This window comes from Lepisosteus oculatus, chromosome 1 (genome assembly GCF_040954835.1).
Source record: "Lepisosteus oculatus isolate fLepOcu1 chromosome 1, fLepOcu1.hap2, whole genome shotgun sequence".
NCBI classification, from domain to species: domain Eukaryota; kingdom Metazoa; phylum Chordata; class Actinopteri; order Semionotiformes; family Lepisosteidae; genus Lepisosteus; species Lepisosteus oculatus.
This window is the reverse complement of record NC_090696.1, coordinates 26,932,499-26,960,022: the sequence shown is the minus strand read 5'-3', so window position 1 is coordinate 26,960,022 and position 27,524 is coordinate 26,932,499. Positions and strand designations below refer to the sequence as shown.

Genomic DNA, 27,524 nt, shown 5'->3' with positions numbered 1-27,524 from the left:
TTACTGGTTAACACTATCTCTTTCAGCCTTTTAAATACAGAAAACCGTCTGTCACTGTTTGTGCTGCTTCCCTTTTGTACTCCTAGAAGATCAACTACTGCACAAAGGGAAAGGCTCCCAACTGTTAGGCACAGGCACAATTAGACTCTTTTAAAAACTACATTGGCAAGAAAGCCTATCCAGATATCAGAAATGTGGATGAAAATGATCAATTTTGAAACAATAATGAACAGTGGGAAATACACAGATAATGTGCAGGTACGTAGGAAAACAAAATATGAAGATTTGAACTGTTTTAAGAACAGAGTGAAAAACAACGCTTAATAGTTATTATTATTATCATTATTATTATTAATAATATTATTATTAATATTATTAATATAATAATGATAATAATAATAATAATAATAATAATAATAATAATAATAATGCTTATTATAACAATGACTGGAACAGAACCAGACAAAATTTGGTGTTCATTGTAGCACTGTACCACCAAAATATGGTTTTCACTGTAGCACGGACAGTTTTCACACATTATTTCTGATAACATTCCTTCTGAGAAAAGGATGTTAATTACACATTAGTTAATGTCTAATTCTATAACACTGAGATTCATGTGAGGGCTGTACTGTTGTGAGGCACCATGGAACAATCACATTACATAATCATATGTTACTTTAAAAATTGTGTTTCCATTAGCAAAACGAGGGAAACAAAAACAACAGAATACCCAGCAAAAATAAGCATTTCCCCCTGTTCTTGTATTGCTTTTAAATGCAAATTATGGGTCTTTTAAAAAAATGTTTTTATTGAAAATGCCAGCCTATAGTAATTCATTTGATACCCCTTTTGGCAAAAAAGTACAGAAGTGTATCTAAATGCTCATTTAGAGAGCAGAGCTTAAGGCACCAAAAATGTAGAAATGTAACACTTGCACACAGCAAAATCTTATTTGTTTAGAGGGAATTTTTAATGGAAAGGCTACAAGACTGCATCTTTCAATGTGATTTACAGAAGCCATTGCACATCTGATTTCAAAGGTTGGAGGCATCTAGTGGCAATATGTACTGTAGACCATACTATACAGATGACAATTGTGAAGGAACAAACCATACCTTTCCCTTCTTACTGTTTTCTGTTTTAGGACACTATAGGCCACCTTCGGGATACTAGTTTCTATTATGATGTCAATTATCCTGCCCACCAGGCATCAAAAGAGCTTTTTGTGAAATTATTATACTTCTCCATCTAGTCACTTAGGGCAAAAAGAAGCCTGTATACATATAGCAACGTTAGTCTTTAAATGTAACAAGTCGTCAACTTCACATTTGTGCTAAGTACCAAAGACAGCATTTCATGTGCTGCTCGGCTGTGAGTAAAGTACAAGTGCTAAAAATCTGCGAAAAACAAACATGCTGTTTTCAAATAGCTGCAGTCCGCTTGGGGGTAGACCTGCTGTTGAAACAGCCCGCGCCCCTCTCGGATCCCTGAAATGCCAGTGTGGCAGGGGCAGGTGTGAAGGGCCTCCTCGGGGTTACTGTTTGGAAATGAAAGCTTGTTACACACATGGCCACAGAACCAGCTCCCTACATATATAAAAAAAACGTTTTTCAGTCTCTGTTGACAGCACCTGAGAGTGACATTTTGCTAAACATTTGCCTAACATAATATATGCATTCGAGACCACGTCTGAGGCCTAGTCACTTCGATCATTTGAGTTAGCCTAACCTTTTGATCTCTCGAAAGGAAGCCAAGCACAGCACAGTCGCTTCACAAGCACTGAGGACAAAGGCCAGCGCTACAATTGCAGGGGATTAGATTTAATCCTTTTCTATTTGGCAAACCAAGGTTTCCTTGGATGAAACCCAGAACGAATGCACCAGAGCAGCTCTCTAGACGAGAAAACATCTGCCGTTTATCACGGAGGCTTGTACAACCAGAGGAGAAGACAAGAGAGTAACTGGTGTATTTGCCACTGCATTTTTAAACAGGACATGAGAATCATTTTACATCATCACGTTATTGGTGAATTATTCAAATTATCCCAGGAATCACGCTTAAGACAGAAATAATACCTTGCTCTACCTGCAGTCTGCACTGAAAACAAAAGTAATTCCCCTTTTCTTCCTACATGAGGAAAGCAGTAATTTATTTATTGTTGACTGTTCTACAAACATGAACCTATTACTCAGATGAGCTGATTTCAAAGGTGGGAGCCTGCGACCTCCACCCTAACCAGCTGCTTCTCTTGAACTAATATTGTTCTGAAGAATAGATATTTATGAGGGTGGAAGCAAACAAAGACAAGAGGGGCTCTATTAAATTATCCACGACGGAGGCGCCGCATTCCCCGGGGGCTGACCCTCTTGCTTAACAAACTCCTGGGAGTTGGATTATGAAGAGTTACCAGCTGGGCTGTGTCCTTCCATAGCTCAACTTCAACATCAATGCCCAACCTCATGATTAAGGGTCAACTGTGCCACCTCATCTCCAGGCAATCATTAAATAAAAAGAGGGGAGAAAAGAAAAGACATCCTGGCACACGTACTAATGAAAGCCATGAATCACATTTTGCTTAAGAACATATTAGCACCACCATTAACTCTATAAAGGCCAGACCGTAATGGAAATGAGAGATCTTTTGCCCCTTATGTGTTTAAGATTATAAACTACTCCTGGGAGGCTCCTCTGCTTGTCTGCGGAGTTCCCAGAGAAACTGCAGAAAAACAATATTTATCCTGTAAAGCTCATTTAGTTTTTGATTTTCACTCTGGCATTGTTTGAAAAAACTTTGTTATATTTAAAAATATTTTTAATGAAACAATATTTTAATAAAACAACCAGAAACCTAGGTTTTTTTTCCACACAGATTTTTAGTAACATCTGTGCTAACAGAAAGTCTTTACAAATGTATGCTACTAGATAAAATGAGATAAAAGGAGGAGAGAAGTAACCTTAAAAAGCATTTTAAATATTCTGTTACTGCTGTCAGAGAGCAGCAGCTGCTCATAAAGACATTCAATATGGTCAATATAAATTTGTAAAATAATACTTATAGAACAGTTACAACATGACTTTCAAAGCCTTGAAGCTTTGTGAATAAAACCAATGTTCTTTGTTTTTGCATGAAAAAGAAAACTACAGATAGTGCACACTACTTTTCACTGGGAGTTGGGAGTGGGATACATTGTAAAAGGAAGTGCAGTGTTCTGCAAATAATAAATAAAAACACTTCTCATATTGTATAAAATACTGTTTTCAAAGATTGGTCATTAAGTATCAAATTTTTCAGAAAAGGATGACAAGAGTCTTTCTGTTTCTAAAAGGAGTAGCATTCGCAAAGAAAAACATTATTGTTAAACAAATCAACCATCAGTTTCCCTTAAGTAGCTCAGTCTAATACTGCATATTCTGCCTCTTTCATACAGTATATCACCCTGTTGCTTGTACGAGATAAACAGCGAACATTCCTAATATGAAAAATAAACTTGATTATTGTATTGTGATGATACAAAGCACTTAAACCCAAGAATGAAAACAAAATCTGGTATCTAGTAGTTGATGAAAGGTCCTGAAAGGCAAAGTTTTTTAGGTATTCCAAAGTTTTTATAATTGACTGGTTTACATCAAGGGTGACTACTGCGTTACGTGCCACCCTGCTGTACTATTGTGTACCAGCTCTGGTGACAACGGTTTGCATGAACACCATTGGCTGTATACCAGAATATTCACACAGTACAACATTAACACTTCCAATTTCACCTGTAAACACTACACATGATGGGGCTTAAATGTTCTTGAGGATGAAATACTGTACTACCTTCTTGCATTGTTTTAAAAATAACTCCTTTCTGTTCTCAGGTAAAAACGCCAGGCGATATTTAACCCTTTGTTTCTCAGAACAAAAAAAACAACAACAGAAACATATTTGGGAATTTCTAAGTTTGAAAGAAAGGATAAAAGGTAATGGTGATTTTCTTCACTAAGCTAGCTTTCATAAAACATTTTTCCTCTGGCACTTATTATTCTGGAAGTCAAATACCCAATCTCTAAATTGGACCCAACAATATAGTTTTAAAATGCATATGAAAAAATTTGCTTTAGAAAATGGCTATTATAAGAAGTTGGCTTTAAAGCCTGTTATTAGTATTAACAATAATGTAAAATATGTAAAATGGGACAGCCTAGTGCTGAATATGGAACTTAAGTCATTTCATTCCTTTATCAATCTCTGTGGTCCTCTCTCCACAGTTATGATCTCCACTAGCAGTCATGTTAAAAGGCATAACAATAATAAAAAATGATCAAAACATGCATATTATGCCATCAGTCATTGTTGTATTTTCTCAGTTATAAAAAGTCATAAATGTTTCCACCATTAAAGTGATAAAAGATACAAATATCATCTAAAAATCACAAAGAAAGTATAAGGTCAAAAGTATACAGTATAAAAAGAAAGGGAAAAAAACTTTATGAATTGCTTGGCAGTCAAAAACCCCTCAATGTGCTGAAAAGGCACAATTTGCTCACAAGAAGACAATATATTACTATAGGTTAATACAATTTAGGGTTTTTCAATTTTTAATAACTCTTAGTGCACATGTTAATATTTAATGAACTCTTTATGCCCCAGATATTTTAATAAAAAGGTTAATCAGCACAGAATGTGGAATACTGCATAATCAGTATCTATTTCACTGTGCAAAAAATAAAAGTATCGATAGCATTCAATTTAAAAGAGAATTTAAAAACGTGTCCATTTCTTTTTTGATTATTAGGCAGAAAAAACAACTTTTGCTAAAAGTACTTTTTCTAGCTGTAATGTTAGCTTTTATAGAAAAAAACAACACAGATGTATAATTGTATTAGCAGTAGAGATTACCTACTGTGAGTCACAACACAGGACAAGTGTTAAACTTATTTTTTTTACTGCTTCTCTACCTAGTCATCAATCCACAGTCTTTCCACTAGATACTGCACACACTTTTCTAATTAACATGAGTACGGTTTATTGCAAAAGTTGATAAATATTTCAGAATACACTCAAGAAAATTCATTCTTTCTGTCACTTAAATACCCTTAATATACAATGGTCCTATGAAAAATGCACAACTTATTTAAAAACAATGGCCAGTCAAGAGGAAAAAAAAATCCTCTCTGACTTCTGTCTTGAACAAAAGAAGTACGAAGTATGACGAATGAAGGTCAAAGGTTTTTTTTTCCAGAGACTACAAAACTATTTCTGTACTTCGTATTTGTATAATTATCTTATAAAAATATCTCCTTTGATTCACAATGTTAATGAGCATTCTACATAGATAAGCTAACAATCCACTGATCTCCAGTCATGACATTCAGCATCAATGCTTGGCTTATAATGGACTCCAGAGTCTTTTAAGGGGTTTTAACTTGTCAACATATTCTGCTGTCCAGAACTGAACATTCAGATCCACCTACTGTATGTTTCCTTCCTTGTAGAGGCATTAATAAAATGGGGCAAATAATTCATTGCTGGTGAATTCTCAAGGCCAAATATCCATAGCATTCCAGTTATTCACCAAATGTGTTTCAGAGCTCTTACATACTGTTAAGTTGCCAAAGAGAGCAAGATAGGATGAAAGTATTGACTGCAAAGATGAAAATCTCATGCTGTGTGATACTGTAGCTCCATCAGCCTGGGACAGAAAACAAAAAAATACTAACCTTAGATAGGAAAAGTGAGATCCACCTACCTAAAGTGAGGGATTTGTGTGTAGCACAAAACATGATCGCCACAGTGTCTGCTGGAGTGAAACCTGACTTCTTCCTGGAAGAGAAGAAGAAAAAACACCCATCGATCCAGCAAGGAAGCTGTCAATCTTGCCCTGCAAGATGCAACAAGGGGCTGTGTGGAACATGACGGCTGCTTTAAACACAGCATGGAGGAGTGCAGTGTGCTCAAAGGTAACAGCAATACTTACCCTGTAGAAAAGAGAAACGTTAAAAGCATGAAGCCTAGCTGGATGGAGAATACTGCAAAAGACAAATAAACAAAAAACATTGGCTTGTTAAGGACCACAGAGGCCGAGACTGAGAAGCTGCATGAGAATATACAACTTTTTACACAAATTTATTTAATCAATAAAACCAAACCCTCCAGGTTGGCAGGAATCAAACACTGAGACATCCAGTACAGGCAACCATTTGAGCCAGCTCAGAGCACTCATCTAACTGCTTATTTGCATCACATCTGAAACAATCACATACCCAAGTGTTCAAGGGGCCAGTTACAATACTTGCACAGAGGAAATAGGGGTCTTTTCCAGATATGTTATTTCCTAAAATAATCACACCCAAAAAGCAACCAAGAAAATGTAATGTCACACCATAATTATTCAAGAAATAAATACATTTTAGAGGTAAAATGGAGTGTGAGAGCATTTTGTGTGTACTGTATATGAGAGCAATTTGTGTGTGTATAAGAGGTAAAGTTTGAATTATGGCCTAAACGGCACCTCATACAAATACAGACAGAATTTCTGGTCATATTAAAGTCTCCTAGAGAGGTCATTGTGTTTGTCCAAACTTCTGTTGCAGACAGTGCCTTGACATTTACATTAAATATGTAATAAATGTGTTGGAAGAAGACTGGCCAGCTGTTTCTGTTTATGTTCAGCTGTTTCATGTAAGAGCAGTGAGGATTCAAGACTATTGCCCATTTTACCTTCCTTGGCCACGATTACACTGACCAGAAAGAAGCAGAAGTCAACATTATCCTTAAACTGGGTTCACAACTTCCCCTGATCTAAAGGATTGACTAATTTATTTCCAGATTTATTTCCCCATCCAATTTGAGATTTACATCTCTTTAGACTTTATCACCCTGTACCCAATCTCAAATTCTCTTGTCTTCCTTACTCATGCCTTTGCCTCATATTCCCACACACCTGAAGGAGGCTTCACAGCTGAATTGTTGTGCCTTTTCTTCTTTATTTTGTATTTTTCATACTGGAATTGTCTTCCATGTTATTCCATTACAAATATATGTGTACCACTTAAGAAATGCTGACAGACAGATTTTTTCCCTTTATGTGATGTTGAGGCAGGAGTCCATGCCTTTGTTTCATCCAGTATTACAGTAACACTCTTTTTGTTGGGCTGGTCAAGCCATATTACAGCTAGTATAACACTGAACTGCAAGCTTATCTAAACTAGAAAAGACATCACTTGAAACACCTGTGGCAGTATTTTTCTATTAAGTGGTACACATATATTTGTAATGGAATAACATGGAAGACAATTCCAGTATGAAAAATACAAAATAAAGAAGAAAAGGCACAACAATTCAGCTGTGAAGCCTCCTTCAGGTGTGTGGGAATATGAGGCAAAGGCATGCCTACGCAGCCTACGCATGCTGACGCAGCTACCCACCTGAACTATTATTAATAATACTACTACTGTAATTCACGGTTAGATCATGTCTGTGCTTCATGTTTCTAAATCTATGCATACAATAAGACCTGATTGTGTAATTTAGTTTTCTAATTTTATTTTCATTTGTTGCCGATTTACATATACTGTATCAACAGTTGAAAAATTATAAAATATTGTTAAGTGCATCATGTACATTTTATTTGTGTCACCTGTTATTTCTTTTTCTTTTTAACATTTATTTTTACAAAAGTCCCTTCATCCTCAACTTTGTATTATGTACCTTAAACACTAATGCATGAAAGATGCAAACATATCTGCTCAGTACTGTACTGAAAAATCCTTTTATTACTTTAACCTTTACTGTAATATTTTTTTTAACTTTGCACATTCTAATACTGTTTTTTTTTTACCAGTTTGCCAATTCATTACTCTTATTGTAATGGGGAATCTTTATTAAGTGAATGTAAAATGTGCTTTTAACACAGTTTTCTTGATTTATTAATGCATTTGAAACAATGCTTTATCGTCTGTGATTTACTCACTGGGAGAGAGTGGAAAGTGCAAGTTCACAAGGCACACACTATTACTTACAAAACAGGACCGTATGTGATGTCTAGATTTTTTTCTTTGAATACAATTCATAGTCATACTTCATTTTTTTAAAGTTTCATGTACAAGGACTGTGATAATTTTTTAATTCTAACCTATTTCTGAAATACAATTTTAATTAATCTAAAAAAACAAATGTTATGAATGTTTAGATAATCATTTTTATATTAATGCACAAACATGGTCAGGGGAAATCTGTCCTGTGAGATGTAAGACTTAAATAAAAAAACCTACACAAATGCAGCAATGAAATAACTTAATAGCCTTTACTGTTCACTTCAGTTTTACAGTTTAATGTTCATAGTTTTGATTTAGAAATATATGGCCAAAGAAAGCCTTTACCAGTTCTCAAACAATTTAATTTTTTTCATATAAAGGCAGTCCCCTTCTTTGATTCCTCTGATACGAACAAATTACTTTAATACAAAGAGAGATGAAAGGGGTTCTCTACTAGATCAGTTCTGACACGTAATGAATTAGGCCCCCTATAATGAGGGTCTGTGAAGCTGTCTGCTGACAGTAGCAACCAGTTCACATGCTGCTTTAACAAAACAAGGCTCTCTCTGAGGAATTCATCCAAAACTTCCACCACTCAATTAATCTTGATAGAGGAGTAATAGGGAGTATTTCAGACACGCTACATCAAGTAATCAAGCATGTGTTACCTCAAAGCAACCCACACTGTCTTAGAGGAGTTTTCTGTTGTTTTATTTGGTGATGAATCTGGCACGATAAGATTTTTATTTTTTATCTCCTATTTTTGCATGTGTTTTCACCTGGATGTTAGGTGAAAATGTGTACAGAAGTACATTCAATCAATTAACAGTTTTGTTCTTCTGCAGAAATGTATTTTTTTTTCAGAAAGAGATATAAGTATTATTTCTAGGAGAGCAATTAAGCCTTGTTTATTCATTAACAGTACATAATCCTTTTAATTTAAGATCTTGAATTTACCATTAGAAAACAGTAAGTTCGGAACTGTAGAAAAGTGTATTAAAAATCTTGTTGGTTAATTGTCACCCTTGTGACTGGAAGAACAGTGCCAAAATAAATGGAACCATCTTTTGATAAAGCTACTTGCCAACCAGGAAATTTTCAAATAGACTAGTAGCACTTATTTGTATTCTTTGATGGGCAGAGCAATGGTGAGGCTTCAGCACAGAGGAAAAAATAAAAGAGCATAAAATAAAACTCCACTCTGCACAAGCAAAATAACTACAAAGAGAATTTTGTTCTGGTCTTGTTTGTGTCTGCCCCCATGAACTATAATCATTTCTATTGAGAAGTTCCAGATTAGACCTCATAATGTAAGGGCAAAGCCCCTTTTTAGCATAGTGGGAAAACCTCGTGGATTAAAAAGAAGTCCTGGGTACTGTAGATTACTGGATGGCAGAACACTCACTACTGCTTTATAGCTTTTCTCTATAGCATTGCAGGTGAAGGAGAAAAAGAAAAAATCAAAGACTGTAATAGTTCATGCAGATTGTATTGGGAGAACACAATTGATGGCATGCACAATCTTGAGACAAGAAAGTGAAATATGATGATAAAGATGATAAAAATTAAAATAAGATTATTAAAGATTCAACCCATGCTGTTGAAGCTGTTGAATGGCCATCATTATCAAACATTGTCATTCATCAGCCACTAGTAATCAATCAAGCAAGATGGGCAAAATTCATTTTTATGTTTTTATCATTTTGTAACAATTAAGTTCAATAAAAGGATGCTTTTCAATCCATCTTCACATTTTTTCTGTTCAAATTTACTGCATGATTATATACATTGTTTTCTATGCACAGGTACAGTACGTCCTAATGGTTATAAACATGAGAAGACCATTTAGTCCATCATGCTTGTTTTTTCAGTAGCTACTGTAATTGATCATTTAGCTTTTTTCTAAAGAATTATCAGCTATTATATGGTGGCGAGGCAGCTTGTTTCATACTCTGCACAAAGATGTGTCTCCTCTTCTCAGTTTCTACATGTGTCCTGTAGTTTGTGTGGCACAGTGGTCAGCATTGCTGTCTCGCAGTGCTGGGGCCCCGGGTTTATTCCTGGGGTGATTTCTAAGTGAAGTTTGCATGTTCTGCATGAGCTGGATTGGGTTTTCTTCAGGTGCGCTGATTTGTCTCACAGTTCAAAGACATACTAGTCAGTTCATTTGATTCTGGAAAAACTGACCCCACTGTGAGTGTGTTACCGTATGTGTGCGCCCTGCGATATCTGGCATCAAGTCCAGGATGTATCCTGCCTTGTGCCCATAACTTGAGGAGGTAGGATCTGCCCCCCGCCACAACCCTATATTGGACAAAGCGGTTAGAAAATGGATGGATAGATGAAAAATGAATGCATTCATTAATTCTCTTTTCTTCTTTATGATTTTGCCATATGATTGCAGATAGCACTGCTGCTTATCAGTAATTTTGAACTGGGGTACTTTCTCTGTAGCGTTCAAACATGTCTCTCCAGGTTTTTAGTGAATGCTCTCGTTTCCTCCCAACTTTGAAGAACACGCTGCCATCTCTGAACATCACGTGGGAACGTGTGTGACCTGACAGGGACTGGTGTCTCGCGGAGTGTAGTCCTCTTTTGTACCCCATGTTTCTGACACAAGCTCTGGGTGTCTAAGAACAAAGGCCTTTCTGATTTGGGATAGATGGCTGTAAGCTTTCAGTATTTTTCATAAAAAGTATATCTCCAAGCCAAGTTAAGAAAAGTCCTCTAAAACAAAAACAAAACAACAGAAAACACACCCGGGAAACATACAGAGAGCATGTAAGTCATGTAAGGTTCTTTACTGTATGACTTTGCTTCATTGGAGAGAACTCAAAAAAGGCAAAGAGAACTCTTCTCTAGTCCTGTTGGTTCACGTTCAGGGTTTTTACATGCTTACACAGTCTCTGTAAGATGCATCACAGCATTCAGGTGCTCCCACTCCCAAGCCTGGTTACATACTGTGTTTGACATGTTCTCTCTTGTAGCTATTTCTGAAGTAAAGACAGGTGAGGTATCACACTCTGATTCAGACTTAATTCATATCATATAAATCTTGTCTTCCTATCCCAGGCATTTCAAGATTTGACTCCAAAGCTAACAAATTGCTTTAATACATAAAGGGATAAATATAAGTCTGGACAAGATTAAAGTAGATGCTGACTTATAATTAGCGCGGGCGCCCATGGCTAGGGATCACTATTAAATCTTTGCCACTGGTGATTAACTAGAGATGTCGCGAGAGGGGCCAGAGACGATTGAGCAACCTGCCACAAGGGCAGGAGCAGATTATTAACCGGGGGAGGGTGACACTTACTGATGAGGATGACGACGATCAGGCTGAACTTGTCCAAGTCAATGGTGGGGTTGGAGAAAGTGTCGCAGAAGGTGGTGTAAATAATCATGAGGAGCACACAGCTGCTGATGGTCCCGAAAGGGAGCTTTTTCCTCTCCAGCCATTCCTTACTGTACCGCTGAACAATCTGAGGAGAGAACAGCAAAGGCCCGATTAAAAGCACACACATACAGTGATACATCAACAGGTTTCATTCAAAAGACAAACAGTGCATCGCAAAATCAATGTGACAGCGGAGAGGCATGCAGTGACTGAGAGATGCCCCTGGAGGTTTCAAGCTTTCCTGTCCCACCACTTCACTGCGGGGAAATTTAAGCATTTTTAGAGCAACTTCCAGTGGGTAGCCATAATGAGAGTACATTTTCAACTAGCTTCCAATTGGGTACTAATCATGCCAGATGCTCTTTGCTAGCTGTCACAGAGACGTGCCCATTAAACCTCCCTAAAGTTTCACTCCTCTGTTGATTCTAATGGATGAATGTAATTACCAAGGTCCCCTTTGTATCAACAAACAATTTCAAGCGCAAGTTTGGGAACATGAAGGGGGGGGGGGAAATCCCACTGACATCTTAAGGAATTTCACCAGGGTGGCTAATCGAAAGTGATCAGCGGAACATTTTAATATTTAAATAGCCAGCAATGCACCAGAAGTTTCTAATTAAATTATAACTCATGCTTGAAAAGCAAAAGTGCATGTGTTGTGGGAGCTTAAATAATTCAGCTGCCCCATATCTAGTCTTTCTGTTAACCCGAAGACAAATGGCATTTGCAAGCTTTTAGATGAGAACTACTAGGAAAATTAACAACAGGATCTTGTATATATTTTACCCTTCAAAGTTCAAATTTAATCTGACTCTACTGCTGAGGTACTGCATAACTTTTGAAACTTGGGGGAAAAAGGTCCACTAATAGGAAAAGACATTTGTCATTAGATTGCAAAATGGTTACATCAGCCTACCCTGCGACCCACAGCATGATATTACTACATCATACCTTAGTTACATGTTCTGTGACCCTTACATCCCTGCTAACTTTTTTAAATAGAAACTCTCCACTCAAAGAGAGGGAAAAGACAAGAAACTGAATAATTTAATCTTATTAGTCAATTCATTAATGTAGTTAGGGAGGATATATGTGCACAATTTCAATGAAGTGTAAAATATTTAGGAAGAAAAAAATCTCATATTAATGGTAACATTATATAGTATATATTACAAAAACTGAAACTGTCCCTAGGCTAAAACTGTCCCTAGGCAAAAAGAATCCAGCAGTTCTACACATATGTGTATATATGTGATATTTTCATGACAATATTCTATATTCATGACAAAGTAACATCAGGTGTATGAATGATATATGGCTCAGTGATATTTACTTACGTGTTCATTTTCAAGCAGATTATCTTTTGACCAATATTACTCTTGTGGTGTCTCTCAAAAAACTTATTCAAATTTGAAGAAAAACTCCTTTTAAGATTCCTTTATATGAAGAGCTAACTGGGCATAGATTGATTAGTTTGTTGCTTAAAGAAGTTAAAACATGCTGTTGTCCCTCAGTTTGCACAATAAAAAGACTGAGCTTTTCTTCTGACACAAATAAACTTGTACAGTTTACCAAATTTTACCATTTTAAATTCACCTTCAATTGAAGATAAAAAGCACACAGTAGGTGAATCCACCCACCCCAACCTTAAAACACCCACCCTTACTTATTGGTTACTTCTGGTACAGTACTGTACATTTATACTGAGGGGTTATGGTGAATGCAGGATTCATATATTTCTTTCTTTCAGATTTAATGCTGCACTTATGTGAATGTTCTACAATTTTTAGCTGCATAATTATAAATCTTATTAAAATAAAAAAACACAAAGCAATACAATTAAGTCTTAATTCTATGGTGATCTTCAACTGAAATGTTAGCAATTTTGTTTAATGAGAGTAATTAATCCTTAATACCATATTTCATTAAGTAAAACATTATATTCGAAATAAAAATAAATAAGACATTATGTTAATGAAGAGGATTGCCCAGTACTGAGTTGATTAAATCTGAATGGTAAATAGGATAAGCTACTACAACACTTTGTATTGGATGCTCATGTACAGTTTACTTTAAGTTTTCATTATGGTTTTGAACTTTCTGATCAAAGTGAATTAAAAACGGAAGTGACATATTCTCACCCAAACCTAGCTGTATTATTATTAATAATAATAATAATAATAATAATAATAATAATAATAATAATAACTTACACTTATATAGCGCTTTTCTGGACACTCCACTCAAAGCGCTTTACAGGTAATGGGGACTCCCCACAACCACCAATGTGCAGCATCCACCTGTTTGATGCGACGGCAGCCATAGTGCGCCAGAACGCTCACCACACATCAGCTATCTATGGAAGCCCGTTTCCGCCAGGGAGGAAAAAAAAAACGCGCTATGCTATCTCAGAATTGCGACTTAGTATCTCAGAATTGCGACTTAGCAAGTCAGAATTCCGACTTAGCAACTCAGAATTGCGACTTAGCAACTCAGAATTGCGACTTAGCAACTCAGAATTGCGACTTAGCAACTCAGAATTGCGACTTTATATCTCACATTTGTGACTTCGAAATAGCCGTATTCCATTGTCTGTCCTTTTGTTATTGTAACGGATTCGGGTTCTAGGGATTGTGCCCTCGCCGCTCCCACCCTAGTTCATGCCTCGCTGCACTGGCTCGAACCTGAGTCTTGCCAGCTGAGCTAAAGAAGACTTTCTTTTTTAAGTAAAAAAGGACATACAATGGAAATACGTAAAAAGTATGTTTCAGCTTTTATAATTGTGAATTCTTCTGCCTATTTCTGTATCTTATTTCATATTCTGTCTACGTAAATAAAAACTTTTTTAAAAGCCCACCGTGCACTATTCAATCCGGGTACTATGGAAGCCTCACTGGCGGAAATGGGATTCTATAAAAAATAGTGTAATTAATTTGATTTTTATCAGGGCACTGTACAGGACAAGTCTTCAAGCTTATAGAGCCTATGATCCTGTACGATTCGTGAAAATAGTGTAACGAAACGGCCGACATACAGGTTGTACGATCTGGTTGCAGTACACCACCCTCCCCTGCGCATAACAGGGATGCTGGCCGCCGGGGCTAAAGAAAGTGTTCTTAAAGAAAGTGAGCCAGTGTAGCGAGGGCACAAGCCCTAGAACCCGAATCCGTTACAATAACAAAAGGACAGACAATGAAATATGGCTATTTCGAAGTCGCAAATGTGAGATATAAAGTCGGAATTCTGAGTTGCTAAGTCGCAATTCTGAGTTGCTAAGTCGCAATTCTGAGATACTAAGTCGCAATTCTGAGTTGCTAAGTCGCAATTCTGACTTACTAAGTCGGAATTCTGAGTTGCTAAGTCGGAATTCTGAGTTACTAAGTCGGAATTCTAAGTTGCTAAGTCGGAATTCTGAGATACTAAGTCGGAATTCTGAGATACTAAGTCGGAATTCTGACTTACTAAGTCGGAATTCTGAGATACTAAGTCGGAATTCTGACTTACTAAGTCGCAATTCTGAGATACTAAGTCGCAATTCTGAGATACCATAGCGCGTTTTTTTTTTACTCCCTGGCGGAAACGGGCTTCCATAGCTATCAGTGAGGAGGAGAGCAGAGTAATATAGCCAATTCATAGAGGGGGATTATTAGGAGGCCATGATTGATAAGGGCCAATGGGAAATTTGGCCAAGACGCCAGGTTACACCCCTACTCTTTTCGAGAAACGCCCTGGGATTTTTAACGACCACAGAGAGTCAGGACCTTGGTTTTACGTCTCATCCGAAGGACGGCGCCTGTTTACAGTATAGTGTCCCCGTCACTGGGGACATTACTGGGGCATTAGGACCCACATGGACCGCAGGGTGAGCACCCCCTGCTGGCCCCACTAACACCTCTTCCAGCAGCAACCTTAGTTTTTCCCAGGAGGTCTCCCATCCAGGTACTGATCAGGCCTGCTTAGCTTCAGTGGGTTGCCACTTGTGAGTTGCAGGGTGATATGGCTGCTGGCTAATTAGAATGTATTAGAACATTCAAAGTTATTATAATAGTCAGAAATGCTAGTGGCTTTGAGAAATTGTGCATCTATACAGTATAACATATTTATTGTAAGTTATACTGAAGATCTTGAAGATCTTCCCTCATACATCAAAGACACCAACCACGCGCTCCAACTTTTCAATGATTTCCAATTTCAGGGTACCGAATGCCACATTTTTACCATGGACATCACATCTCTGTACACCGTCATTCCCCATAATGACGGCCTTACAGCACTCAAGCACACGCTGGACAAACGCACAGTGCTTGATCCACCCACCCACACCCTGGTACGCCTTGCAGAATTGGTCCTCACACTGAACGCATTCTCTTTCAATAATCTTTTTTACCAACAGGTCAGTGGAGTTGCCATGGGCACCAGAATGGGACCCAGCTATGCCAACATTTTTGTCGGCTGGGTAGAAGAACGCTTCTTCGCCTCCTACACTGGCTATGTCCCTGACCTCTACAAACGATATATTGATGATTGCGTCGGTGCCGCCACATGCTCCAACGATCAGCTCGAGTTCTTCCTGCACCATTTCACCAACTTCCACCCGTCCCTCAAATATACAGTTCACATATCTTCCACCACTCTTCCGTTTCTAGACATCCACTTGTCTATCAACTACCCCCGACTTTCCACTTCAGTTTATTACAAACCCACGGATTCACACAGCTACCTCCTGTACAGCTCATTTCACCCCAACCACACTAAAAACTCTCTTCCTTTTTCACAGTTCCTTAGGTTACGAAGACTATGCAGCGACGACATCGACTTCGAGAACCAAGCCCTCGAAATGTACTCATTTTTTATCAACAGAGGATATCCCAGCAGTGTGATTGACAGGGCCCTTGCCCGAGCCAAAAACACCCCCCGGACCATCAACCCGATCAGTAACTCCCGCCGTAACAACCGCATTCCCTTGGTGCTTCCTTACCACCCTAACACACTTCCTATCCCCAGGACCATTAACCAGAATTTTTCCATCCTACAGGATGATCCCTCCATTGGGGCCCTCTTTTCTGATCGCCCTATCATCTCATATCGCCGACCACCTAATCTGCGTAACCTCCTTGTTCACAGCTCCCTTGACCGCCCTCAACAACCATCCACACCAGGCACTTTCCCTTGCAACAGAGCTCGCTGTATCACCTGCAAGTACACAGCCACCACCACACTCATTCAAGGCCCCTCAGGACAATTCCGGATCACCCAGACAGCATCTTGTACCTCCAGCAACCTTATTTACTGTATCTCTTGCAGTAAATGCCCAGCCATCTACATTGGTGAAACAGGAAGGAGACTCGGAGACCGCTTCAGAGAACACGTCAGGGCTGTGAAGATTAAAGATCTCTCCAAGCCCATTGTTTCTCATTTCACCTCTGACGGCCACGACCACACTAATCTCTCCGTCTGTGTTCTCAAAGACGGTTTTCCGAACTCATACATCAGAAAGACCACCGAAACTAAAATTATTCTGCAGTTAGGATCACACATTCTCCCTTCCCTTAACGACAGATTACTGTTCTTTTAAATTTTCTCCATTCATTGGAAGTTTCATTTCACACCTCTCTGCACCCATTCTGACTTCACACCTCTTGATTGGCCTCTCTTTCTGTCCCCTGCTCCCGCCTCTCACTCCTCCTCCCTCCCAACCTTTGTTCTCCAGCTACTTTACCTTTGCCTACTGCCCTGTCTCTCTCACACCTGAAGAAGGCTCCACGGCCGAAACGTTGTGTTCTCTTTCTTCTTTTTTTCAGCATGGAATAAACCTATTACTTGTTCCTTTGCAGCCTACGCATGCTGACGCAGCTACCCACCTGAAATATTTATTGTAAGTACATATTATGTAGAGTCTAACACTTTTTGGACAGAAAAAAATAGAGGAGATATTAGAGTAAGGTCACATATTAAGATATAAATATTAAGAAATACACATATTCAAAATACATGGTAATTAAATATCACAAAAGAAAATAATTATGTAAGTTATTAATTTTAATCATTAACAACACTCTATATACATTAATAAGAAAAATGCAAACCAAATGCACTGAAATGTGACATAATTCTAATAAGAATATTCACAAATGTGTTTCATATTTTCTATGCTTTTGCTAAGATTTTTCTATCATTTTCCACCTACAGTACATTTTTAACTAAAAATGTTCATCATGTAGGTTTATTTTTCTTCTCTTCAAATATATGCATCCAATACATTGTTATATGTACATACTGATATACAGTATACACACACATAGAGACTAAAATACTGGGAACCCAACTATACTGACCTTTTACAAACAATTAGAACAGAAGGGTTACGAGTTCAGAGTCTGGATGGAACTGAGGTACCCATGAACAGTGTAGAGAACTTCACTCAAAATGCTCCTGTAAATTCTCTGAACATAAAATAGGGTCTCTTTGTAAATGAGACATTGCCCTTAACTAAAAGCATCTGGTTAAATAGTGACAACATTGAAACAAATACAAAATTGAAAACAATGTGGCCTTTATTCCTCAAAACATATTTAGAACCCAATCCCATTCTATCCATTAAGATCACCTTCATCTGGGTTTAGGATGAATAAATATCTGAGATAATAAAGGATTATTATAATAATATCAAGGTGTGCAGGGTCTTTTAGATCATTTTTCAATAGCATGGATAAGCACCTCATCCCCAACTACTGTACATCCTGAAGGAGAATGAAAATAATCTCTTCATTAGACTGGGAGTGCATGTGTGGACATACAGTAACATAGGATAAATGGTTGCTCAACAAGCGCGGAAAAGATATCACTGGAAATTTAGCAAATGAATTCACTACACCCACACATTACTGAATATTTGAGCTAGGGAAGGTGGACACTCACACAAGAAGTTGAAAAGGACCAAGCTGGATGAGGATAGCAGGAATAGAGATTGATGGAAGCTTTTCTGGAAGACCCTGATCCAGACTGGTAATAGCAATAAGTGTTGGTAATAAAAATGATATATACTTTATGTATATATCATTCTTATTAAATAAATGTTAAATAAATAAGGATATAAATTGCACCTTAATAGAACTGAAAATGATAAACCAGAGATTCAAAAAAATCACAGTGGACTTTTAAAATAACAATTAAAGTAGCGTGCTACAGTATATTGTTTTTATTTCTTTTGTATACTAAAATGTGTGTAAGCCAATTACACCATTAGGAATACTACAGTAAATATCACACAAATGCCACAAAAAGGAAACAAAACTACATGTGAGAATAGGTTAAAAAGATACCAAATCTTCAGCTATTAAAGAGTGATCTAAGCTACTGGCAAACAAGTATTTTACTTATGCTTACTTGCGTATGTTTATTTTACAAGTCGACTACTCATTACTGAACACGGAACAAAGACTTCTTTTGCTGTTTCAAAGTTCACAAAGCCTTTGGACAAGCTTTTTCATATGCCCAGACTATATTTTTATTTTATTATAAATATGAACTTGAAAAAAGGAGAAAAACATGGGGTCACAAATTAATGCATAAACCCCTGTCTGATACCAGATAAGTTCTAATTGTTCTGATCATAAAAAATACCTTTCATGAAGCGTCTGTTTCAACCATCCTGATTAAAGAATGCATGATACTTCAGTGACAAGATGGTATTATTAATTCATTGCAAACAGTGGATTTGGGTGTGTTACTTTGAAAAATGTTCAAAACTGGCGGCCTGTAATAAAAGCACTGAGAAAAATTCTTGCTCATTAACATTTAATCATAAAATTCTCTTTCATATGAAATACCCAATATAGACTGTCAGAATCAATCAGGTGTCCAGAAAGGAGAAGACATGCCAAAAGAATGGGGAATATGTCAATTGTGGCAGTCGCTGTTTCTTCTATCTGTCATGTTGCAGCCCAGCGTTTGGAAGACAGTCTGGAAATGTGATGCTGAGGTAAAAACTGTTCTGCCAATGCAGTGCCGCTGACAGAAGTCTCAAGTAGGTTGTGTTATCTTACAACAGTGGAATAGTGTTCAAAGGCAGGCTTCTAGTTCGCAGTCTTCAGAGTATTTTGATGAAACCTCTCTTTGTAATTTTATAATCATACTTATACCCCCGGAGCCTTCATGCGTTCCCTTCTCTTCACCTTTATAAGGTGGAGTGTGTGGCACAGGCAGGCAGATGGATTTGTGCAGAATTTGGCATTTTGGTTGCCCAAAAGCTACTGTATATGGGAAGATTGCAATGTTGGAAGATTAAGTCCTCAAATATTTATTTAATGGAAATCTACGTAGTACCTCTGTAGAAGAAAGGACACATTTATCACTGCCAACGAAAGACCCCATCAACAACAACAGGAAAAATATTTTGCACGTCTTTCCACATTTCCATGTAATATTGTTGTTTCTTAACACTGAGAAATGCATCATCCTAACCAAAGAGACTAATCCAAATCAACATGAATCATCTTTTTTTCAACCGATACAAAAAGCTGGAAAACACTTTTACTTGTGATAAGATACTTTTAATACACATTATTACTATTCAATCTGTCAATCAAAAGCTAAAGAACTACCTCCAGCCTACCTATTCTTGATATGAATCCTTGATATAATACTACTGATTTAATTTTATTTGGTTTCTGTTTTTCTCATTCAGTCTCCTTTTATATTTTAATACAGCCTCTTTGCACTTATTGTGTATTACCACTGAGTTTCGTTAAGCCCTGGCAACTAGTCGCATGAATGAATTATTAAGGTCATAAGATGAAGAAGTACTGTATATTGTAATTAAAAGTAAAAAAAAGCTGTTTGTCACTTTTGAAGCCCTGGAGGGTTTCAAGGAAACAGAGCAAACTACAAGAATGATTTGGCACAGCAACAAAAAATATTTAAGATTTAGTAGGGAAGGTCAATGTAAGTAACAGAAATAACAGAAAAAGAAAAAAAGTTCTAAAACTAACAAATGTCTAAATTACATAAATTGGCCAAAAGTGAACCAAATGTGCAAGCATTCAGCAACTGCATCCTGATACTCTGCAATGTGTTGCATCAGTCAGAGCAGCTGTGGTAAGACTGACTGCCCCTAAACTGTGCTGCTGAGATTGCATCTGTAAATCTGTGATTTCAACTGTCCCCAGGGACACAGGCACAGGGGACTAAGGTGATTATGCACATCATGGAATGAGAATTTACATCCTGGCCTTGAATACTCACTGAATACCTGAGTAGATGGTGCAACATAAAGGAACATTGTCACAATGGAGGTCAACAAACAGAAGGCCACCATCATGAGGTACAGAGAAGGAATGACTAATATTGTCTCATCGTGGAAAACCCTTTTTTGCTGACTGCCTCAGGCCAGGCGCTGAGCTGATGGTTATCAGCATCATGGCTTATCACCTGGTGACTACATGTTGCATACATGGTGAATACAAGTTGTTGTGTTGTGTTATTTTCATCCATGGCAGTCAAGGATATGTAAGGTTGTAATTTCAAGAGCATGTGTTTACATGATAGACTGGGCAGCAGGGGAAGTTCCAGCCCTCCTGATGTAGGGTTCCCTGCTGCGTATATGAGAGAAGCAGTAGCAAAAACCATTTGACATGGAGATTACACAGCTGTGAGAAATGTTTGTTTTTTGTGAGGAAAAAGCTATTTGAGCTTTATTAGTTACTATTTATTATTGTTTCCATGTAACACCTTTGCCCAAACACACTGGAGATGTAAATCCCATAAATATCCATGATTACAGAATAATGCCCAGCCCTACATTACAAAGCAAAAATGTTCCAACAGAAGGCTGTCACTAGTAGGTAAATGTACTGTATACAGTAAACCAAAATGTAGATATAGCTCTAGGTGTGGTTCTACTGATCAATTCAGTTTTGTTTTCATTACACATCTTTAAGGAGGACAATGTAACTGTAAGTGTAACTGAAGCATGAATGAAGACTTACCTGACCAATAATAAGAGGCACCACCACAGTCATGAAAAGCTGGGAGAAGATGGAGGAGAAAGGCACTGAGGAGGAAGAGCCAAGCTGCAAGAATGAAAAACAGAGATTTCATCTCATTTTAACTTCCTCCGAAAGAAAAAAGTCAAGCATAGGTTCCACATGATCTTTGTTAAAACAATGGATAGCGAAAAAGTCAACACAGACCAAATTCAAGTGCTCAGTTTTCACTTAAATGGGGAAACAACACACAGAACCTCTCCAGACTCTCTAGATAAGACTACAAGAACAGTAGTATTTTTTACTAGGGTATTATAAATCTATTCCCACTATTCCACTTCCAAAAGTATTATTAAAAAAATATTTATTTGCTGAATGTCATTTTTCTACATTCATGTGGTTAAATTAGATCAACACATGTAAGACAATGCTGAGCTATGGACCAAGTTCTCCAAAAACAGAAGAACTCTGGCAATGTCAAAGTGGGATTGGGACAAAAGAGCTTCTACATTAGAAAAATAAAAGAAGATATGGAATCTAAACCACTACTTACACTGCATTAATTTCCTAAAAACTTGTAGAGCTAAGCTTTCAGAGCACTTCACAAGAAAATCAGAACTACAGTGCTGATTCCTATGGGTTATTATTTACAAGCACTGGCTATCTGAGGTCAAGTGTAGTAGACTTCACATGTGTACATATTTTGTAAAGAAAATTGTAAAACATTAATCCTGAGTGCTGAATTATTACAAAAACAAATGACCTGTGCTCACTTGACCTTTTTGGGCACAGTAATGTAACTCTAAAACAGGTCAGCTTTGAATCCCCCCAGCGAACTTAATGGCCACCATGTGTATTCCTGGTATATTATGCTACAGTACTGTACCTTATGGAAAGCAAAAAAATCTGCTGGAAACAGATGGCACATTTTGAGCTAATCATAGGAATCTGCTGACCTGTAAACAAAACTGGCAGTTCTTAATGCACCACACACTCCCTCCCTTCCCCTGAATAATCAGCGACTCACACCAAACACAGCAGCAATCCATTATCATGACCTTTGTTATTGCCCTGCTTCAATGTGGCTTTTAAGACATTTCTATATTTAGCAATTCACCCTTCAAGCTGACTTGCCCCAGCACTCATCTGCATGTGGTTGAAGGTAATAAAAGAAAAATTAAAGCATACATTTGTCCGAGACCCTGTATTACCAGGAGACTTTTTAGAAGAGCTTTCCAGGGTGCAGCAGTGATGAAACATCAGATAAGCATTTCAGATGTTCACACACAGTCTAGCTGCAGGTATATGGATGAAACTCCCTTCTTGCACAAGCTGTGAAATATGAGCTGACAGTTCTCAACTAAACAGGCTTAATGTCAGCACAGAGACATAAGACATCAGAAATCCTCCAGCACTAATATGGCACTCAAAGTCAAAGGAATGTCTTCTCAATTAGGAAAATAATTTGCTGGTGTAGATATGAAGGTTGTCACTGAGGTACAGTTTGACATACAGTGACAAGAAGGGTAAAGTGGGAATAAAAACACACTACACAAGATTTCGACCTTTTCAAGGCTAAGGGCTACTGCAACAAAGATGCATCTAAACTACTGCACAAATATTTACTGAATGTCTTTGTCTTGAACAAAAACCCTCATGTGTTTCAGTTACACTAAGTACAAGCACCTCTAATTACAGTGGAATTGCATGTATCTTTTAAACTACTTCCAGTATATTCAATGACAGCCTTTTGTACAATCCTCTGCTTCAGATTGGGGTACACTTTCAAATACCATATTCAAAGTTAGTTTTATAATTTTAATTATCTTCAATTTACCTTATTAACCCATTGACACCCATTGGTTTCATTTAATATTAAAGCACCCTTAGATGATGTACCATTAAAGGCATTTTACAAATATTTTTATTAATATTAAGTACAAGGAAAAAACATGCAGGTACAATGCGATAAAAATGCAAAATTGAAATGATAATAAGAGTAGCATAAGTTGGGAAAGTAACACAAGTGTTATACAAACAAAATGAAATAATATAATTGAAAACACGTAATATGCAATATGAAATATACAGTACTGTATATACACATTCGTAGCTAAATATATTTAATTTTAGGTAGTTAAAAATCGAAGGAATAAGAAGAAATATATATTTTTTAATATGTACTGTATAATTGCAATTATTTTTTATTTGGAATTGTTAATAATTCCTTTGAATCTTGTCTCAGAGTGACCTGCAGGGCAGTGTGAGGATGTGCAGACCTGCTCCGGCCTCCCCACCCTTCATGCTGTTCATCTGTTGGCTATACTGTGGTCCATGAGGGTCCTAATACCCCAGTATAGTGATGGGGACACTGTACTGTAAACAGTCACCATCCTTTGGATGAGACATACAATTGAGGTCCTGACTCTCTGTGGTCATTAAAAATCCCAGGGCGTTTCTCAAAAAGAGTGGGAATTTCCAATTGGCCCTTACTAGTCATGGCTACCTAATAATCCCCATCTATGAATTGGCTTCATTACTCTGCTCTCCTCCCCACTGATAGCTGATGTGTGGTGAGCGTTCTGGCGCACTATGGCTGTCGTCGCATCATCCAGGTGGGGCTGCACATTGGTGGTAGTGGAGAGGAGTCTCCATTACCTGTAAAGCGCTTTGAGTGGAGTGTCCAGAAAAGCACTACTGTATATAATTGTAAGCAATTATTATAATAATTATTATTATTATTATTATACACAGGCTCCTCAGCCTCCCTTTAGTGCTGCTTAGAGGACTTGTGTGTTTCGGACCCTTGCTAACATTACCACGGATGAAGAAAGAGTCATTGTTTTTTGCTGCGGCTCGAAAAAACAGATGCTAATGAAATTACCTGATTCTGGGACAGACCTTTAAAAAATGTTAATTGTTCTGATTTGTGCTTTTGGAAACTGGGGAAAGTGAAACTGTTTTACAAGCGTGTGAAGTGTTTTCTTTCTAACCAATCTATAATTAATTTCTGTTGCCTTTATAAATTAAGCTGAAATACAATTCAACCTATTTTATTACTATTAAACCCCTTCAGGTTTAGGAATTGCTTATCTAAAGACTAAGAATTATAGTGTAGTATCATTAGTGTTCATTATTATAAGAGTATTTACTTTGAGCTGGAATTGTTACATAGTTGTGGCCTTAAAATTAAAATGTTTCATACCTCTGAGAGAGTTTTGGTCAACTAATCCCAACCCAGAGGTGACACTGAGCCAACCGTATGCTGTACTACAGACAGTGACAGAGCCTAAGCTCCAACCCGTGAAATCCTTAGATAATAATATAAAATTATGTTTTTGCTAAGCTTTCATCTTCAAGCAGCCTGGGTTTCCCTAAACATGAAGGTCATTTTTTAAAATAATTAAAATTAGACCTTTACCAAATTGTTTCAGCTTTTTTTCTAAATAGTTTTGCCATGCATTTACATTACTTTTGACATGAGCTCAGCCTGTACTTAAAGAGAGTGCCTTTACTGTTGATGAGCCACTCGGGAGCTCTAACTTAGAATTTTAAATGCAACAGAAAAATCCACAAGAATATTTAAATAAGGGTGTGTTTGCTGCAGCTCTGAAAAGCAGGTCAATCTTGCTTTCACACTGTTCTCCCTTACACAGCTGTGGAAGGCCCAAAGCAGGCCTTGGGAGATGCCAAAACCCTCTAGTCTGCAGCCAAATGAAATGAATAAAACAAGAACACTGTACTTACAAAAAACAGGAGCAGCAGTGGTGTTACTATAATACCCTGAAAAACAAAGAGAAATATTGCGTTATAAATCACAGAACACAAAAATGAAATTTAAATTTAGAGGCAAGGAGTTTATTTCCATGAATAACTATACTTCGGCATGGCTAAAGATTCCTTTTTTTCATTTTGGAAATGCAATAAAAGCTTAGGGTTAATTTACTGTGAAACCCAGAGATTGTGTATATGCTGTACACAGACCTACTGTTGTAGTAACAAAGTTAGAAAATCCAGGGCTGAACTGAAAAAATTTCTAGACCCAAAAAATGAAATTACAAACTGTTTGACAACTGTGAACTGACGGCGTTCTGACGCTGCTGGGTCTGCAGTTGAAGTTGAATGACTGGTCACTTGCAGCCTTGTCTTATTCAGAGACGTTAAAGAAAACACACTTGATTTCTCTTTTTCCATCTGCCGAAATGAACCTGGATACCTTCCGCTTCTCGTATGAAACCTTCCTTTTTGATACATTTACACTTCTGATTTGAAAGGCTTTATTTCTTCCTGTGACAGCCAAATGCAATGATGGGTTTGGTAGGCTTTCTAAGATATAAATAAATCGCACTGTGTCAGAACTGCAAATGCACTTCTTTTGCAGAAGGAGAGGACTATCTAGCCATGGAAACATACTTCTAGCCATATAAATGTACTTAAAAATATACACATTTTTCAAGAGGAAAAAGCCAGTGTATAAATAATGAAAGGCTTTCTTTTATATTATTGCTCCTCAGTGTTATTTTTCCTCTGAAAGATTGAACTAACAAGTGAGGAACGCAGAAGCAGATACACTTCATATATGCCAACTGTGCAACAGTACATGTACTCTTGACTTATTCTAAAAGCTGTCAACAGCCTTGATTCTGTGAGGGAAATCTTCCCTCCCTTAAAGAGGCAATATGTTCAAGGGTATTATTAAGGTAAAATATCAGCAAAATATATCAAATGTTAGCCTTTCTTATGTATAAACTTTTTACATGAAGAAATGACTGATGTTTAGATAGTGAAGGTGTCTTCACTGATGGCTAATGTAGGCCTTATTCATCTTTTAAAAGAGAGTAAATCTTGTAATAATATTTTATAATAATAAAGCAATCTTAAGCTTAGAGTTGGAATATCCTTATACAGTAGATTCTTGTTATTCCAAAGAATGCATTTTACATTTTTTTAAATAATACAAGTGAGAGCAGTTCATAGAGTGCATCTGTGCTATTAATTAATTTAAGGAACAAGAACTCCCTTTTGTATGTAGAAGAATAACAAATATTTTCTATTGCAATAATACCAATAACCAGGTTATATAACACTCCAGCAGATTAAATGACAGAATCAAGAGAAAAATCAATGTTGGTTTACTTTGGGGAGGTAAACATAGCTGCTGGTAACATAACTTTTATTTTTTCTCCTTTTCTATAAACCTTGGGACAGTATTTAAGTATTTAATCAAGCCTGGTTACTTGCTGGTGTCCCGGGAGGCATTCACTGAAGCAAACAAGGTGTGCATTGACACAGAGCTAACTGCTTCAGGCTACAGTGAGACAGGGGCTTAGTCGTCAGGATGGAGATTTTGCAAAATGAAATGCTCCTCAAATCAAAACTCAAATGGTTTATAACAATTGCATGACATGAATGCCAGTGCCCTCTGTGCCCTTTCACTTTTTCAAATCAGTCTTGCCATTTGCGGATCAGAGCAAATTCCATTAAAAAAAAATCAAAAAGAGCAAAAAAAATCACAGTTTTTCTTGTATTAGAAATGTTTCCAGGTGCAGAACGCAACTAATAATGCCCAAAACTCTGTCAAGAAATCTACCAGAACACATCTACTGATTCAGTGGCTTAACCTTAACCAGTGCACAATCAGTTTTTCTTAAGAAACAGTCTTAATCTGGCTACTGTCTAATGGCTATGGTAGAACCCACCCAGACAACCAATAAACCCTGCAGATGTGTACATGAAACCTTCCCTCTTGAGCACAGCCAGTAACACAGAACAAATGCTAATGTGAAGATTGGGGAATACAGTATATTCATCCCCTGTTAAATGAGTACTTTACTTATGAGTACTCACTAAAATGAGCGATAGGTATACAGACACTATGAATGCGCATTATTGACATCACTATAATAATTAATAATTGCTTATGCTTATATAGCGCTTTTCTGGACACTCCACTCAAAGCGCTTTACAGGTAATGGGGACTCCCCTCCACCACCACCAATGTGCAGCCCCTCCTGGATGATGCGACAGCAGCCATAGTGCGCCAGAACGCTCACCACACATCAGCTATCAGTGGGGAGGAGAGCAGAGTAATGAAGCCGATTGACAGATTCCCTAGACAGCTT

At 37.4% G+C, this 27,524-nt stretch overlaps 1 protein-coding gene across 1 annotated transcript in view; it reads right to left on the bottom strand.

Annotated features, from left to right (window-relative positions):
- slc10a7 (solute carrier family 10 member 7) overlaps positions 1-27,524 on the bottom strand; it is a 132,017-nt gene that overhangs the window by 16,504 nt on the left and 87,989 nt on the right. The window contains exons 6-10 of the mRNA XM_006629494.3: positions 25,150-25,185; positions 21,406-21,489; positions 11,339-11,504; positions 5,964-6,015; positions 5,736-5,809 (exon numbers count right to left, since the gene is read on the bottom strand). Coding sequence (XP_006629557.2) covers positions 5,736-5,809; positions 5,964-6,015; positions 11,339-11,504; positions 21,406-21,489; positions 25,150-25,185 — 412 coding nt within the window. The remainder of the gene's footprint in view (positions 1-5,735; positions 5,810-5,963; positions 6,016-11,338; positions 11,505-21,405; positions 21,490-25,149; positions 25,186-27,524) is intronic.